Raw genomic sequence first — 16,604 nt, 5'->3', positions numbered from 1 at the left:
ATGTTATATTAATCGAAGATGATTTCTTATAAAACAAAATTAAATCTGTCGAAAAATTTATATTTTCGATGAGAAAATTTTTGTAGGAAAAACTATATTATTGATGAAATATTTCAGACAAATTTATATTTGTTGAAAATGTAAGAACTAGTTTTAAATTTGATATGAAAATATTATGATATTATTAGATAAGATTTTAAGTTAATATTTTATTAATGGTTGATAATTAAAAAATAAAATAAGGATAAATATATTTTTTGAATTTTATATGTTTGATTAAAGATAACTTACAAAATAACTCTTGGTAAAGTTATTCCGCTCAATAACTCATGGCGTGTGTTGAATTTTATCGATCCAATTAATTGTTAAATTAAAAGTTATTAAATTTTACTAATAATTAATATAAAAATTAATTAGTTTTTGAATAAATTATTTGCTAATTAACAATATAATTGAAACATTAATTATTTTAAATTATTTAACTAAAATCTTATTGACAATTTACTATATGATCTTAATATTTTTGTATAACTAATATCTGATTTTAAATTTGATATGAGAATATTATATATAAATAGATAAGATTTTAAGTTAGTATTTTATTAATAGTTGATAATTAGAAGAAAAAAAAACAAGGATAAATACATTTTTTGAATTTTATATGTTTGATTTAAGGTAAATAAATATATTAAATTAATTAATAATTTATTTAAAATATTAAAATTTAATTTATGAGTATGTAATAAATAAATATTTATAGTTTTATAAATTATATTATCATTATAAAATATAAAATTAAATAATTTAAATTATAATTTTAAATAAAAATAAGGAGATGTTAATTATAAAAGTAAGTACATATAAATAAATAATAATTAAATATATTATTATTATTATTTGTAATATAAAATTATTATATATTATTATTACAATACAAATATGAGATTGTATATTTGAGGATGACTTAAATGAATTAATTTGTACAAGTTATACTGACAACATACATATACATTTCGGTAGCCTACTCATCAGAACTTCACAGTTAAGCGTGCTTGACCTAGAGTAGTACGGGGATGGGTGACCTTGATCTGGGAAGTTTCCCAGAAATTGCACAAATAAGGATAAAACACGCTAAACAATGAAATATCGTGAAATAGAACCCTTGAGAGGCCAAATATGAGGGTTGTTACATTAATAAATTTATTAAAATTAAAAAAAATTATAATTTTCACGAAAAATTCCTTCAGGGTAATTTCCCACAGATATATCCGTGGGTAATTACCCACGGATAAATCCGTGGAAAAATCCGTCGAAAAGTTACCCACGGATAAAAATTCGTCGGTAAATATTTCAGACGAGCAATTTACTGACGGATTAGTGTCCATCGGTAATCCGTCGAAAATGCACTATTACCCACAAATTTTTGGCATTTCCCACAGATTCTGGCCGTCTGTAATAGCGAATTTTCTTGTAGTGAAATGTGACATGGCAAAAAGTTATTGGCTGATTATTGATAATATTTATTTTTATAAAATATTCATTAGTTTAAATTTAAATAAATGAAAATGAATGTATATAGGCTGTGTTTCTTTAAGACTCATTTAGTGATCTAAACTCTAAACAAAATAAAATAAAGATAGATATAGAAATTTTAAAGTAATATAATTTTTATATTTGAATATAGTATTTATTCGAATCTGCCTTCCCTTTTACTTTATATCATTTTATGCATATTTATATCAAGAACAAATATTTATATCAAGAACAAGATAAACAACATGCAATTTCATCGAAAATCTTCACAAAATTAACGGTTAATTATGATCTTGTATGAGATTGTACTTTATCTTAATCAACTAATATAAATTTTTGTTAAAAAGTTATTTATATATAATAATATTTGATAAGTAGATATCGAAATACCAGCCGGATTAAAGTTAGTATATGGGTACCCCTAACTATGAAATTGAATCCCAATCAAAAGATGGGGAAAAGGAAAAGAAAATTGGTTATTGGGGGTGGTTCAAATGGGTACCCCTAACTATGTACTTTAAGATAAGGGTAACCAATCAGTTGTCTTAATTTCTTAATTTTAGAAAACTTTAGATCCCATGCATTGCAAAGAAAGCGAAAGTTGTGCAGGAAACAAATTTAAGTTGAGAGGTGAGAGGTCAATGTAATATTTGTATATATACATATCATATATGTAGCTTCAAAATCTTCTTATATCTCCATGTCATGCTGATGAGGAAAGCTATCTCAACCTTTTTCTTGGGGACCCACTTTTGCACAACAAACTTCATATCATCAATTTATTTTTAAAAAAATTGGGTATATATCCCTTGCTTAAAACCAAGTAAGATTGAGTAAGAGATTCTGTCATCAACAAAGAGACACCACTATTTTGTCTGTTATGTGAGGAGCTTAAGATTTTGTTAGATACAAAATATATACTGCTAAACGACCATTGTAGTGCACTTTTAGAAATTTATTACTAAAATGGGGCTGTTTTGAAACATTTTACACCTTTGGGGTTCTTTTATTGGGTGTCGCTATGGGTCATAGTGACACCCATGACACGTGGCAATTTTGGGTCTGAATATAAGTCATGAACGCCAAATTAAACGAGTCGCTGTAGCTGGTGGAGACCTTTAAAGAGTCGCTATAGGCTATAGCGACTCAATTCGGCTTAAAATAACGTCGTTGTAGCCTATAACAACACTTTTATATAAATAATATAAAAAATAGATTATTATAAATTTAAAAATACAAAAGATTATAAAAAAATGTCTGATAAAAAAGAAAAAAAAAATTGGAATTTTAAAAAATATAAACTTAAAAAATGAACTAATATAATCTGAAATAAATTTAAAAACGAAAAAAAATTAAAAAAGTGGGGCGCTATGGCCCATGACGCCTCTAAGGCATTAGGGCTCATAGCGCCTCCCATGGAGTCTTTTAAAAAAAGTATATTTAATATTTTATAAATAAAAAAAATGAAAAATATTTTTTTTTTAAATGTCTGATAAAAAAGACAAAAACAATTGAAATTTTAAAAAATATAAACTTAAAAAATGAAGTAATATAATGTGAAATAAATTTAAAAATGAAAAAAAAAATGTAAAAACTGGGGTGCTATGGCCCATGACGCCTCTAAGGCGTTAGGGCTCATAGCGCCTCACATGGCGTCTTTTTAAAAATATATTTAATATTTAATAAATATTAAATATGAAAAATAATTTATAAAAAAATGTCTGATAAAAAAGCAAAAAAGAATTGAAATTTATAAAAATTTTAATTTTAAAAAAGAGGTAATATAATGTGAAATAAAATTAAAAACGAAAACAAATATATATAAATTTGGGGCGCTATGGCCCAGGGCGCCTCTGAGGCGTTAGGGTTCATAGCGCCTCCCATGACGCCTCATAAATTCACCGCAGCCGTGATCAATGACACGCTGACACGTGGCCCAGGGCGCCTCTGAGGCGTTAGGGTTCATAGCGCCTCATAAATTCACCACAGGCGTGACCAATGACACGCTGACACGTGGCACTTTGGTTAAAAAATCATTTTTTTACAGTTATAAAATGCAGATGGTCCCCCCCTCCCCCACTTTCACTTTCGTTTTGTCCTCCTTCTCCGGTAAGTTTCTTTGTTTATTTTTTACTTTATTTTTAAAAATTTATTTTATTAAATTTGTTTTATTTATATTACGTTTTGGTTAATAATAATTTATACTTTTTAATTAGGTAATTATTTATTTGGATTGCTGGTGCTCGTAAGTTTCTTCATTTGAGGTAAATTTTATTTTCAGTTTTTTTTTTAAATATTTAAAAGTCGCTATAGGGTATTTAAATTTGAATATTTTATTTACTTAATAATTGTTAATCAAAATTTAATTCTATATTTTGTTTATGTTTAATGATATTTCTTTTAAGTAGGTTTTAACTGATAAATTTTTTGTGTGTGATTATAATAGTTTTATTTGAATTAATAAATATAGTTGATATTAAAATTATTTATTTATATTCTGTGTTATTTATGCAATATTAATTACGTGTTAAATAATTTTATTTAACTGTTATGTTATTTAATTTAAAAATTGTAATTATTTTTTAATTAATTTATTTATCTGTTATGTTAGTTATTATTATAAAAAAAAAGTAAAAAAAGACATGTAAATTAATATTATAAATATTCCGAATTAATTGCAAATTAATTTGTAGTGAAAAAATATTGTTATAACTGTTATTTTAAATTGATTTAATTTAATTCTGTGTTATTTATCTTAATTAAAAAAATATTTTATTTATATTTGAAATAGCTTTAATTTATTTTTGCTTAATTTAAATTTTTTTCGTAAATAATTATATTTAAATTATAAATTGATATAATTTATTTCTGTGTAATTTATGTTTATTAAAAAAATAAATAATTATAAATTTAAAATGATTTAATTTTATTTCTGTGTGATTTATATTTATTTAAATTTTGAATTTATTTAATTTAATTATGTTGTATTTTTATTTAATTACAAAATAAGTTTATTTAAATTTTTAATTTATTTAATTTAATTGTGTGTTGTATTTATTTATTTTAAAAAAATATTTATTTATATTTATATTTTAAATTGCTTTAAGAACCTTTTTGAAGATACGTTTTTTAAACCAAAAGTAGATTGTTAAGAAATATTCAAATATACCTTATTTAATATCAACAAATATTTGAATGTCATTTTTTAATTTAATAAAATATTTGAAGTTTTATTTTAATTCATTCCATAAATGCATATATTAATTAATTACCATAATGGTTTGTACATCAAGCGCATTTTTAAAAGACATTTAGAAGTTAAGTGAAAATTAATTACCCCAAATATTTATTTTCCATTTTTTATAACTGTTATTTTTTTTTTTTAATTTTTTTCAGATTATTGTTGGTTTCTTTGGATTTGTTGATGGATTTCCTCATCTCAGGTATTACCAGGTATTTATTATTTTGAGTTTTAATATTTTTTTTCTCTTAAAATTAAGTAGTCGGTATAGGCTTTATCAAATTATTTATTTAATTTATTAATTATTGTGATTTATTTGAAAATTATATATCATGTTAGTGTGTTATTATTTATTATTTTGGTATAATATTGTTAATGAAATTTAAAAAATAAATTATATGTTTTAAAATAATTCATTTTATTACATTTTGTTATAGATGGCATCATCATCATCTTCTACGGGTATGCGTGTGACATGTGGACCAGTCGACGATGATTTATTATCGTTGCAAAATATACATGTGTCACAGCATGTTTGGAACAGAGATGAAGACAGGAGACTAGTAGCACGACGTGTTGCTCTGTCGCGCACTAGAATTGCAGGAGTTCCACAACAAATAATTCTGTTACTAGATCAAGCTGGTTTCGGATGGATAGCGCGTCTGAATTATATCAAAGTTAGTCCTGGTTTGCTAACGGCTTTGGTAGAGCGATGGTGACCAGAGACACATACATTTCACATGCCATTCGGATAGTGCACAATTACTCTTCAAGACGTTGGCATGCTTGTTGGTCTTCCGGTTGATGGTGAACCGGTATTATCTCGAGGCAGTCCAAATATATTGGAATTAGGTAATTATAACTTGACTTTAAATTATTTGTAAATTTATAGTATATTGTTAATATTAATAATAGTTAAATTTTTTGTTTGATTTTATGCAGCTGAGGAGTTGTTAGGGGTTGTTCCACCACAGTCTGAAATAAAAGGATATCGCGTTAGGCTATCTTGGTTGGCAGCAATCTTTGGGGACATTGCTGATGACATAGATGATGTAGATGTCTTGGTTCGTTATGCTAGAGCCTGGATATTACGTTATCTAGGAGGAGTGCTTGTTCCCGATAGATCTTCAGCGTATGTGCCCTTACAATGGTTGCTGTTTTTGCGCGATTTTGATATTATTAGGACTTATGCATGGGGTGCAGCTGTGCTTGGATATTTGTATCGGAATTTATGCACCTCAACCGATTACAAAACCCCAAGCTGTGGTGGATTTACCCTTTTATTACAGTTATGGGCATGGGAACGATTCCCAACCATTCTGTCTTCACCATTTCCACCTATTCCTCCAGCCAGTCCAATTGGTTTAAGGTACGAGCAACTTTAGAACTTTATATTTTGACAATTAATCAGTTATTAAAACATTATTTAATTATTTACAATATGTTTTTTCAGGTGGTCAAACACAGGGACCAAAATAAGTATGAGCGATGATATAAAATATTATCGCAAATACTTTGATCGTACTACTAGGAAATCGGTAAGTAATTAACGTTTTGTAGTTTTAAAAAAAACTTTATAAATATTAATTGTATTTTAATTTTATAATTAAAAAGTTTATTTTACAGATAATTTGGCAGCCATATCCCCCTGCTGAACAGATGCCCGCTGATTGCACACAGGGGATGCAGATTTGGGGTTCTGTAATCCCCTTACTTTGTCTCTGTATTTGTGAATGGCATCAACCGGATAGGGTGATGAGGCAATTTGGTTGCCAACAACCAATTCCACATCCTCCAATGACTCCTGCAAATGTGCATGCATTGACCTTACGCGGTAAGGTTGAAGATGACTGGGCTACAATATTAAGTCCAGCATTAGAGCATTGGGGTCATCGATATGCATATCACTTCACACCTACTCCTCCACAGGTCGGACTATTAGGTCCGAATTCCGAATACATGAGATGGTACCGGAGGAAAGGGAAGCCGCACCTTGATCTCAGTTCTGGTATGTGCACTTTAGTAATTATATTTTAATACACTATTTTGTCTAAATATAAAGTTCATAATTATTTATGAAATTTGTTGTATATGTAGGGAGATGTAGCTGAGTGTTTGGCCTACTTGGCTTCCCCTGCTGGCAGAGATGAGTTTTTGCTGGAGGCAGTCACAGAGCAAACTAATCGATTTTTATCGATATCTGATGACTATCTAGCACGTGTCGTTGAGCCAGCTGAGGAAGCACCCCCTCCTTCGGAGTCATATGACATGGGGACATTCAATGTTCCTCCATCCTCTAGGGAGGCAGCAGGATTAGCACGACAAAGAACGCCAGTTCAGGCTATGGACCAGATATACCATGCAGTGCTAGACAGACCGGAAGGGATGTATTATGTTCCTTCACAGGATTTCACTTATCCTTCTCTCTCCCAGAACACATATTGGTACCATCCACCGCACCCACCAGGTTTCGAGACATCGGTTCCGATGACGACGACAAATATTTGTCAGTCACTTGGTTTAGAGGAGTCGCCCACAGCATCACCCGAGCACACGGCCGCAGCATCACCCGAGCCCTTCATCTCGTCAGAGATGATGGCCATATTAGGGCAATCTCCTTTTGCAACTCCACAACCAAGTGGCCCACACAATGACACACAGCAGAGTCAGCAAGCCCCTTATCGTATTCCATATGATGATGCTTATATCAGTCATGCTTATACATCAGGTAATATAAAATTAAATAAATTTGTCCATTATTTAATTCTTTTGTTTATTATTAATAATGTAAATTTGTGTTTTAAATTTGATGTTACAGGGGTGGATTTGCAACCACAGTTTTCAGCGGAGGCTAGTCATCCACCATCGGAGCCACAACAACTACATGTTCGTCGGAATCCTCAAAGGGCGGCAAGAGAGAGACGACGACGATGCATTCTCACTCCTGGTACTGTTAGAGGAGTAGGTCATCATGATGACGAAGATGACGAAGATGAGGAGGATGAGGATTAGACATTGTATATTTATGAACTATTTCATTAACTTTCAAAAAATTGTAATCATGGAAAAAAAATTATACACTAATCATCACGGTTACATATTCTCGGACAATTGCGCCTGTTGTGACCTTCTTGTTTACATATACCACATTTTTGTCGTCACGTTGAGCTTTCAACCTAGTTCATTTCGTTTCTAATTCTAGTTGATTTTGGTCGGCCTTTCCCACGCACAGATGTTGGATCTGGGACAAGTATCCATTCGTCATCACTTGGAGGGATTAAGTCTTCATTTCTGATTGGTTCCCAAAGACCAGAATAGGCTCTTAAAACATAATCAGTTGTGTAAACTGGATCTATAAACTGGTAGTAATCAATGCTAACGACACCACATGCAGCTATAACATGAGAACAAGGATAGTGAAATGCTGTAAACTCTCTGCATTGACAGTATCGTTCATTTAGATTAACTACCCATTTCTTTCCCCCTGTTTGTCTTACTGGATCAAATGCCTCTTCAACCTCAAATTTTAAAGCTTGAATGTCATATCTACAAACTTGGTGGGAACAAGCATCTTCTTGATTTTTTTGCAAAGCCTCAACCAATTTAGAAACAAAAACTTTCCCTGATGAAACTTCAGATAAAGCACGACTACCACGAGTACTGAAATACTCAGCGCACCTAGTATAAGTCGATCGCACTAATGCAGTGATAGGCAGATTTCTACAGTCCTTTAAAACTTTATTAACACATTCAGACAAATTTGTTGTCATGTGACCGTATCTCTGACCATCTGCATCGTATGCCATGCTCCATTTTTCTTTTGATACTCCTCCTATCCACCTTTGAACATCAGGGCTAGATTGACAAAACTTTTCCAGATTACGATCAAAAATGTGTTTACATGGTGTATACCCTGCATAGAAAAATCAAATGAACCAATTAGAATAATGAAATGACGAATAATTTGAAAATAATTTGTCTTACCTAACTTCACAAGTTGTTGTTTTAGTTTGGCATCCTTAAATCAAGTATTAAAATTACTTGCAATGTGCCTAATGCAGTACTTGTGATATGCATTTGGCGGTCTCCAACCAAGTGCCTCGTTGTCAATGACCGATTTAATGCTACGATGTCGATCAGAAATTAAGCATATTCCTTGTTTATTTGTAACATGTAGCCGCAAATGAGCCAAAAACCACGACCACGCAAGTAATGTTTCCCCTTCCACCACAGCAAATGCCAGAGGAAGAACATTGTTATTACCATCCTGTGTTGTGGCAATGAGCAATGTGCCTCGATACTTCCCATACAGAAGAGTGTCATCAACTTGTATCAGGGGTTTACAATAATCAAATGCATCACAACACGGCTTGAATGTCCAAAATAACCTGTGAAACTGACGGTAACCACGATGACGACGATCACCAACGAAAAACTCATCATGACACAGATCATAAAAGGATCCTGGCGCAATTTCCTTCATGTATTTAAGCCACCGGGGTAAAAAAGCATAAGATTCTTCCTAATCACCAAATATTTTAACAATTGCTTTTTGTTTAGCCATCCAAGCCTTCCTATAAGATACCTTAAACCCAGTTTGAGATGTTATTCTCTCTTGGATAAGGCTAATCTTGACTGCTGGATCTTGGTTAACCATTCCTACATATTAAATATTCAAAATCAGTGATATAAATTATTATTAATATAATATTATAAGTTTCAGTTGCAGAACTTACCTTGTATAAATGATGCAATTAGCTCAGAATCTAACTTATTATGATCTTGTGACAAAGACATGTTCAAACATGTATGACGTCCACCCCATTGAGTCACTTTTCACTTGTCAGATTTCTTTGACTCAATAGCTCTCATGTACCATCCACATCCATCATGCGCATTTGGACATCTAACAACCCACTTTGTCGTTTTCGATTCAACCACATAAAAACTCTGATGCATTATCATTGCATTTTGCTTTACTGCATTTTTTACTGCATCTTTATTCTCAAACTCCAATCCAACATATAAATCTTCGCCAATAAACCAATTATTAGCCACATCCATGCCTGGGATTTCTTCTTCATCTGGATGACTCCAATTGATGTTAGTGTAGTGAGGTAAATTACCCCAAAATTGACTTCCACCTAATTCAATCATAGTAAATATATAAAATTAAATAATGTAAATTTAAACTAAATTTTTTAAACGAATAATACAAATTTTAGACAATTAAAATTTAAACTAAATTTGTCAATACAATAACATAAATTATTGAGAAATTTAATTTTCAAAAGTTACCTTCAGTAGATGGATACATTGAAATTGGTTCAACCATTGGACTTTGAACAATAGCATCTGACTCCACGTCACTATCAGATGCTTCACAATTTTCTATTTCATCTTCATTTGATTCATCAATGCTTTCATATAACAATGAAACATGATAGTCTTCATCATCTTCGTCATCTTCATCTTCGTCTCTTGTCATCACCGGTGATCGTTCAATTGACAAATTTTCTAACGAAATTGTAGAAGATTCTGAGTTACCTATTTCAGCAGGTAATTCCATTATTGGCATCACATTCTGACCGATAAAACCTTCTATCATGCATTGTACATCATCATCGTCACTCAATTCCAATGAAGAATATATGTTCTCATCATGCTGTGAAACAACAAATCTGTAAGTTACAGATAATATAACTTGATTTGACTTAAGATGAAATTTGTTGTGAATCCTTCTTTTTAATAAATCCAAAGTTAAACCTCGCTTAATATACATCCCTTTTTTTGTCCCTCAAATGTTACACCTTCTGGACTTTCATACATCCTTCCAGTGTAAATATAAGCTATAATTTGATCCATAATATCTGAAATAAAATTCAAATATTAGTACAAATACATACAACTTATTTAAACTACAATAAATTTCAATCATAAATAAGAATTTAAAACTCAACTAAACAGGAACAAAGAACCAATCAGACTGATTTAGTCGATAAATAACAAATACAGTAACAAAAACAACAAATAAAGTAGAGATATCGATGTGATTTATCAGAACCCAGGGAGGTATATATACTGCAACAGTCTACATCACCTATAGCGACATCTACATAAATAATTTAATAAAAATTTTAAAAAACTGAAGTCGCTATGGGTCATAGCTCCAGTTTTAAAAATATATCTAATATTTTTTAAATATAATATTTGTTTAGAAATTTATAAAAAAATAATGAATAAAAGGGAAAAAAAGGATTGAAATAAGAAAACATTGTAAATTTTAAAAAATAAGTAATATAATGTAAAAATTAATTTAAAAACGAAAAAAATAAAAATACAAATTGGGGCACTATGGCCCATAGCTCCACCCAAAAGCTATGGCCCATAGCGCCAATTACAAAAATATAGCTAATATTTTTTAAATATTAAATTTATTTAGAAATTTATAGAAAAATAACGGATAAAAGGGAAAAAATAATTAAAATAAGAAAAAAATATAAATTTTAAAAAATAAGTAATATAATATAAAAAATAATTTAAAAACAAAAAAAAAATATTGGGGCGCTATGGCCCATAGTGCCAGTTATAAAAATATAGCTAATATTTTTATAATATAAATTTTTTTTACAAATTTATAAAAAAAATAACAGGTAAAAAGGGAAAAAAAGATTAAAATAAGAAAAAAATGTAAATTTTAAAAATAAGTAATAAAATGTATAAAATAATTAAAAAAACGAAAAAAAAAATTAAATTGGGGCGCTATGGCCCATAGCTTCACTTAGGCGCTATGGGCCACAACGCCTGTGTTAAAAAAAATACATTTTATTTATTTTAAAATTACGTTTTTTTAAATTGGGGCACTATGGCCCATAGCTCCATCCAAAAGTTATGACCCATAGCGCCAATTATAAAAATATAGCTAATATTTTTTAAATATTAAATTTATTTAGAAATTTATAGAAAAATAACAGATAAAAGGGAAAAAAAGGATTAAAATTAAAAAAAAAATGTAAATTTTAAAAAATAAGTAATATAATATAAAAAATAATTTAAAAGCGAAAAAAAAAATATTAGGGCGTTATGGTCCATAGCTCCACTCAAGCGCTATGGCTCATAGCGCCAATTATAAAAATATAGCTAATATTTTTATAATATAAAATTTTTTACAAATTTATAAAAAGAATAAAGGGTAAAAAGGGAAAAAAAGATTGAAATAAGAAAAAAATGTAAATTTTAAAAAATAAATAATAAAATGTATAAAATAATTAAAAAAACGAAGAAAAAAAATTTAAATTGGGGTGCTATGGCCCATAGCTTCACTCAGGTGCTATGGGTCACAGCACCTGTGTTAAAAAAATACATTTTATTTATTTTAAAATTACGTTTTTTTAAAACTTAATTTTCTTTTTATAATTATATAATAAATAGTTCATTTTACTATATTTATTTTATATTATTATTATTTTCCTTTTTTTATTTTTTTGTTTACCCAGTGTTACTATGGGCTACATAATTTTTTTAAGTCCATCAGCTGTGGTGGACCAGCTGATAACGACACTGATCCAGCCCAACCAAGCCAAAAAAAAAACGTGTCATGGGTGTCGCGTTGGCCTATAGCGACACCCAGTAAAAGAGTCTCAAAGGTGTAAAATGTTTCAAAACAGCCCCATTTTGATAATAAGTTTCTATAAGTGCATTTAGCCGTCTAATTTATTGATTCAACCTAACTAGTACTTCATATTTTGATTCAACCTAACTAGTACTTCATATTTTGATTCAACCTAACTAGTACTTCATATAAACATTTAAAAATAAGATTAATACATTTGTTGGTATCTTCGAATTATTAATAGAAATATTTTATATTAACAATTTTTAAATGGACCATGAACTAAATACAAAATTCAGAAAGTAAAATATACTACATAAACTCAGCAGATTTATCATATAAAACCTTAATATATCTTTAAGATTTAAAATAAAAAATTCTATTAAAAAAAACCTGATAAGTTCCAACAAAATAGATTTTATACAGAAAAAACATAGACAGGTCAACTCCATATCCAACATAACTTCCTATATACAACATTCTTAAGTATAATTTTCATAAGCACCAATAAATAATTTTCACCAACGTCAAAGATATAAAATAGCCCAAACACAAAGCAAGCAAAATTTGAACTAAACTGGTGAGGGCCGCGCGAACGCAGGCCCCCTCTGCCACAAATTATGATGTAGGCTCTATCACTTGGACAGACCTTAGAATAGCACCCCTCCTAAGTGCAATGGAGGTCACTACCCTAGGCCATGGGCCTTTTTGGTCACCCATTGACCCCATCCAGGTAAGTATGTTGTACATGCACACACACATTTCTTTTATAGCTCATGTTCCTCACACTTCCCCCTATATTCACCAATGTGGGACTAAAACTCATATTTCCCTGCACTAATAATTTTGACTACAAACCTCTGACATTTTAATCCTGAATGACTGGATCAATTCTCATAAAGGAAATTATTTCATCATATGAAAGATTTTAAGATTATCATAATCTCTAATATTAAAATTTAATACAGAAACAAAATGTTAAGTATAAAAACCTATAATATTTCAGAAACACCAATAATAATGAGTAAAATTTATTTTAATTTCCAACTTCCAAAGGAACAAATATTCATTTACATGATGAACACAATAAATTATTCATAAAAAAAATCAAGTTAAGTATAGGAAAAAATCAGTATTAGTCATTAATTTTAGTGAATTTTGCTAAACAATAAAACCTTGAAAAAAAAAATATAAACCAGTTGAAATTTAATCATCCAGGCATGAAAAGTCGAAATTATTTCTCTTAAATTTAATTACTTATTCAAACATTTAATTACTTATTGTAATATCATGGTTAAAAAAATAATTTTACAAAAGTTAAATCCAGTTTTCTTTGTTCTAGATGTTGAATGTTTAATGGCTATATCTAAAGGTGAAATCTGAAACAACTATTCTTTTTCTTTTTAAAATTAAAATCAACCAATTTAAACACGCTAAGCCCATAAAAATAAGATTAACAAGTGAAAGTTCTGTACCTAATAAACATATCCAACACAACTTGCTTTTACCTTGAAAGATAAGATATGCAATATGCTTTAACTAATTCTTAATGACACTAAATTGTGTCATCATTATGCAGCTAATTTATTTCTAAACAAAAATATGAATTAATTTTGTTAATTAAAATAATTATAATTTCACGCATGCTACTTTTGTATATTAAAAAAAAGTCTTGCATCTAGTTACAAAATGAATATAATAAATTATTCATCAATACAAATCACATAATATATAAAGAATATAACTCAGGAAAAAATACCAGTATTAGTCATGAGAATTACTGAATTTTCCCAATCCAAGAAAAGAAGTAAACAATAAAGCTTTGAAAAAGAACAATACCTGCTTATAATTGTTGAGACTAGAAGGATAATCCAGGTTTGAAAAGACAAGCTTATTTCTCTTATACATACTAATTTTGAGAAGACAAATTTATTTCTCTTAAACATGAATTTATTCTTTTTTGACAGCTTAAATATGATATTTATTCAAATGTTAGATATTTATTCAAACTAACATTTTAGGCTTTAATGTAAAGAAATCATGTTAAAGCAAAATTATTCATAAGTTGTTGGTGCTCAATGCTCAATTTCTATTGAATTTAATAAGCATATAAAAGACATAAATACATGTGAACTTAGTTGGTAGGATGTATCAGGCCCAAATTTAATAAGAAAATAAAAGACATAAATACATTTGGACTTAGTTGGTGGGGTGTGTCAAGCCCAAGCTATAGTGCAACGCATAGGCAACACATGAGAGGCCCAGTAGCAAGCTACTGTGATGGACTCTCCCCTTAAAAAATAAATTTAATATCATGTGGACCAATGGCCCACATATCAGATATTAAACTGATAAGAACAGATACTACACTTGATCTTAGCCAAAAGGCCGAGAAAGGTATGCTTTGTAAACTCACACGCTGTTTCTTTTATTCTCAATTCTACTTTGCATATTCTTTCTCCTCAGCAGTGTGGGACTTGAACATGAGCAGTTTAATACTGAACATCAGTAGCCACCACAGGTAGACTTTGTTTTCTTCACCACAACGCCCAATTCCTGTTCCTTCAGTCACCTGAATCCAATTATATTAGATATGATTGCTAACAAGTAACAAATATTCTTAGAAATATTAAAATTTAATCAAACAAGATTTTTAAATATACTCAAAAATAAAATTTTGATTAAAATAATTTTAAGAATGTGATTCAAGAATGCAATACTGAAACAAATGTCTCATATACTTTTTTCCTGAAAAAAAAAATTCTAATAAGTTTAAAATAATAAAATTTGACTAATCTCAAATTTTGACACGTTAAGGTTGAATAGGTAAAAAAAGGGAAAAGTTGAAGTTAAAAATAGAATTAATTATATTTTTAATCTGTATAACATGATAAATTGATAATCATACGATTTTGATTTTGATTTTTAAAAGTTTAGAATATGATATGAGAATAGGATAGGAAAAGATAAGAGTGGATGTGATAAGAGTAGAATAAGTTTTAATCATATTCAGTGTTAGTATGCATCATAGTGGTAAAGTAGATAATATTATTCTGTTATATATTTTGTATTTAATATAAATCAATAAGATATGACATAAATTATGTTTAAATAAAAAAAATACAACAAAATTACATATAAGTTTTAAAAAATAAATGTAAATTTAATTATTTTAAAAGTTTAATTAAGAAACATATTTTTAACTATATTATATAAAAATAAATTTCCATCTATTTAATTAATTTTCTAAATTATAATTATTTTTCATATTTTCCTTTAAATAATATTTTTCATTTTAATATTTTAGTAAATAATATATTTTAATTTTACATTTCAAATTATAATAATTATATATAAAATAAAATATTCCAAGAAAATTTTATAATATATATTATATAAATAAATATATACATTGTGATATGTACTATAATATTATATATTGATATATAAACTACAATTATATAAAATATTTATAAAATTAATATTTAATTTATATGTTATATATTTATTATATATATTGTTATTTTTATAATATAATATTTAATATAAAAAAAATAGTATTATATAATATAATATATGAGATAATGTATATAAAAAATGAGGAGAGCTTATCCTATTCTAATAATTCTTAGCCCAACTTCCCCATACTACACCAAATATGATATGATAACCCTATCATATCTCCCGTTCATGATAGACAATACACTACACAAATAGAATAAGATAAAAGATAGAATAATATTATCATATTCCATCGGCACAACAAATAATCGGTTGGTTGTCACGGTTACGATGTGAGACTTTTTTAGGAATATCGGAACAAGCCTGTAGTTGATGCTAAGGGACAAAAGTGGCTCAGGCCCTCCTTCCAGTGCCAATGTTCTGACTGTAAGTCCATTGTTATCATTAGGATCACCGTATTCGAGGTATTATCCGTTTTGGTGCTTGTTGGGCCATCAGAGTTTTAGGATAACACTATCATATCTCCCATTCATGATAGACAATATACTACACCAATAGAATAAGATAATAGATAGGATCATATTATCGTATCCCATCAACACAACAAATAATCATTGCGCCGTCACAATTACAATGTGTGACTTTTTTAGGCATATCGGAACAAGCCCCCTATTCGATGTTAAAGGCCAAGAGTGGCCTAGGCCCTCCTTCTAGCGCCAATGTTCTGATTGTAAGTCCATTGTCATCATTAAGGTC

The 16,604-nt window shown here is 28.9% G+C and overlaps 1 protein-coding gene and 2 non-coding genes across 3 annotated transcripts; all 3 read right to left on the bottom strand.

The window, feature by feature from the left end:
* Positions 1–3,259: 3,259 nt before the first annotated feature.
* LOC145952795 (uncharacterized) lies at positions 3,260–14,932 on the bottom strand. Its single transcript, XM_083065784.1, has 2 exons — positions 9,511–14,932; positions 3,260–9,433 (listed from the first exon to the last, which is right to left on the bottom strand). Exon 2 carries the CDS (start codon positions 8,578–8,580, stop codon positions 7,951–7,953), a length of 630 nt encoding a protein of 209 aa, XP_082921910.1. The 5' UTR covers positions 8,581–9,433; positions 9,511–14,932; the 3' UTR covers positions 3,260–7,950.
* Positions 12,967–13,127, bottom strand: LOC114916716 (U1 spliceosomal RNA). The gene has a single exon (XR_003805317.1). It is a non-coding gene; the product is annotated as a U1 spliceosomal RNA (small nuclear RNA).
* LOC114916718 (U2 spliceosomal RNA) lies at positions 14,593–14,787 on the bottom strand. Its single transcript, XR_003805319.1, has one exon. It is a non-coding gene; the product is annotated as a U2 spliceosomal RNA (small nuclear RNA).
* Positions 14,933–16,604: the final 1,672 nt, after the last annotated feature.

Source organism: Cajanus cajan, chromosome 10, assembly GCF_000230855.2.
Source record: "Cajanus cajan strain Asha chromosome 10, NIPB_CcT2T_4, whole genome shotgun sequence".
Taxonomy (NCBI): Eukaryota; Viridiplantae; Streptophyta; class Magnoliopsida; order Fabales; family Fabaceae; genus Cajanus; species Cajanus cajan.
Note: the sequence above shows the minus strand (reverse complement) of the source record. Positions and strands in the feature narration are given on the sequence as shown.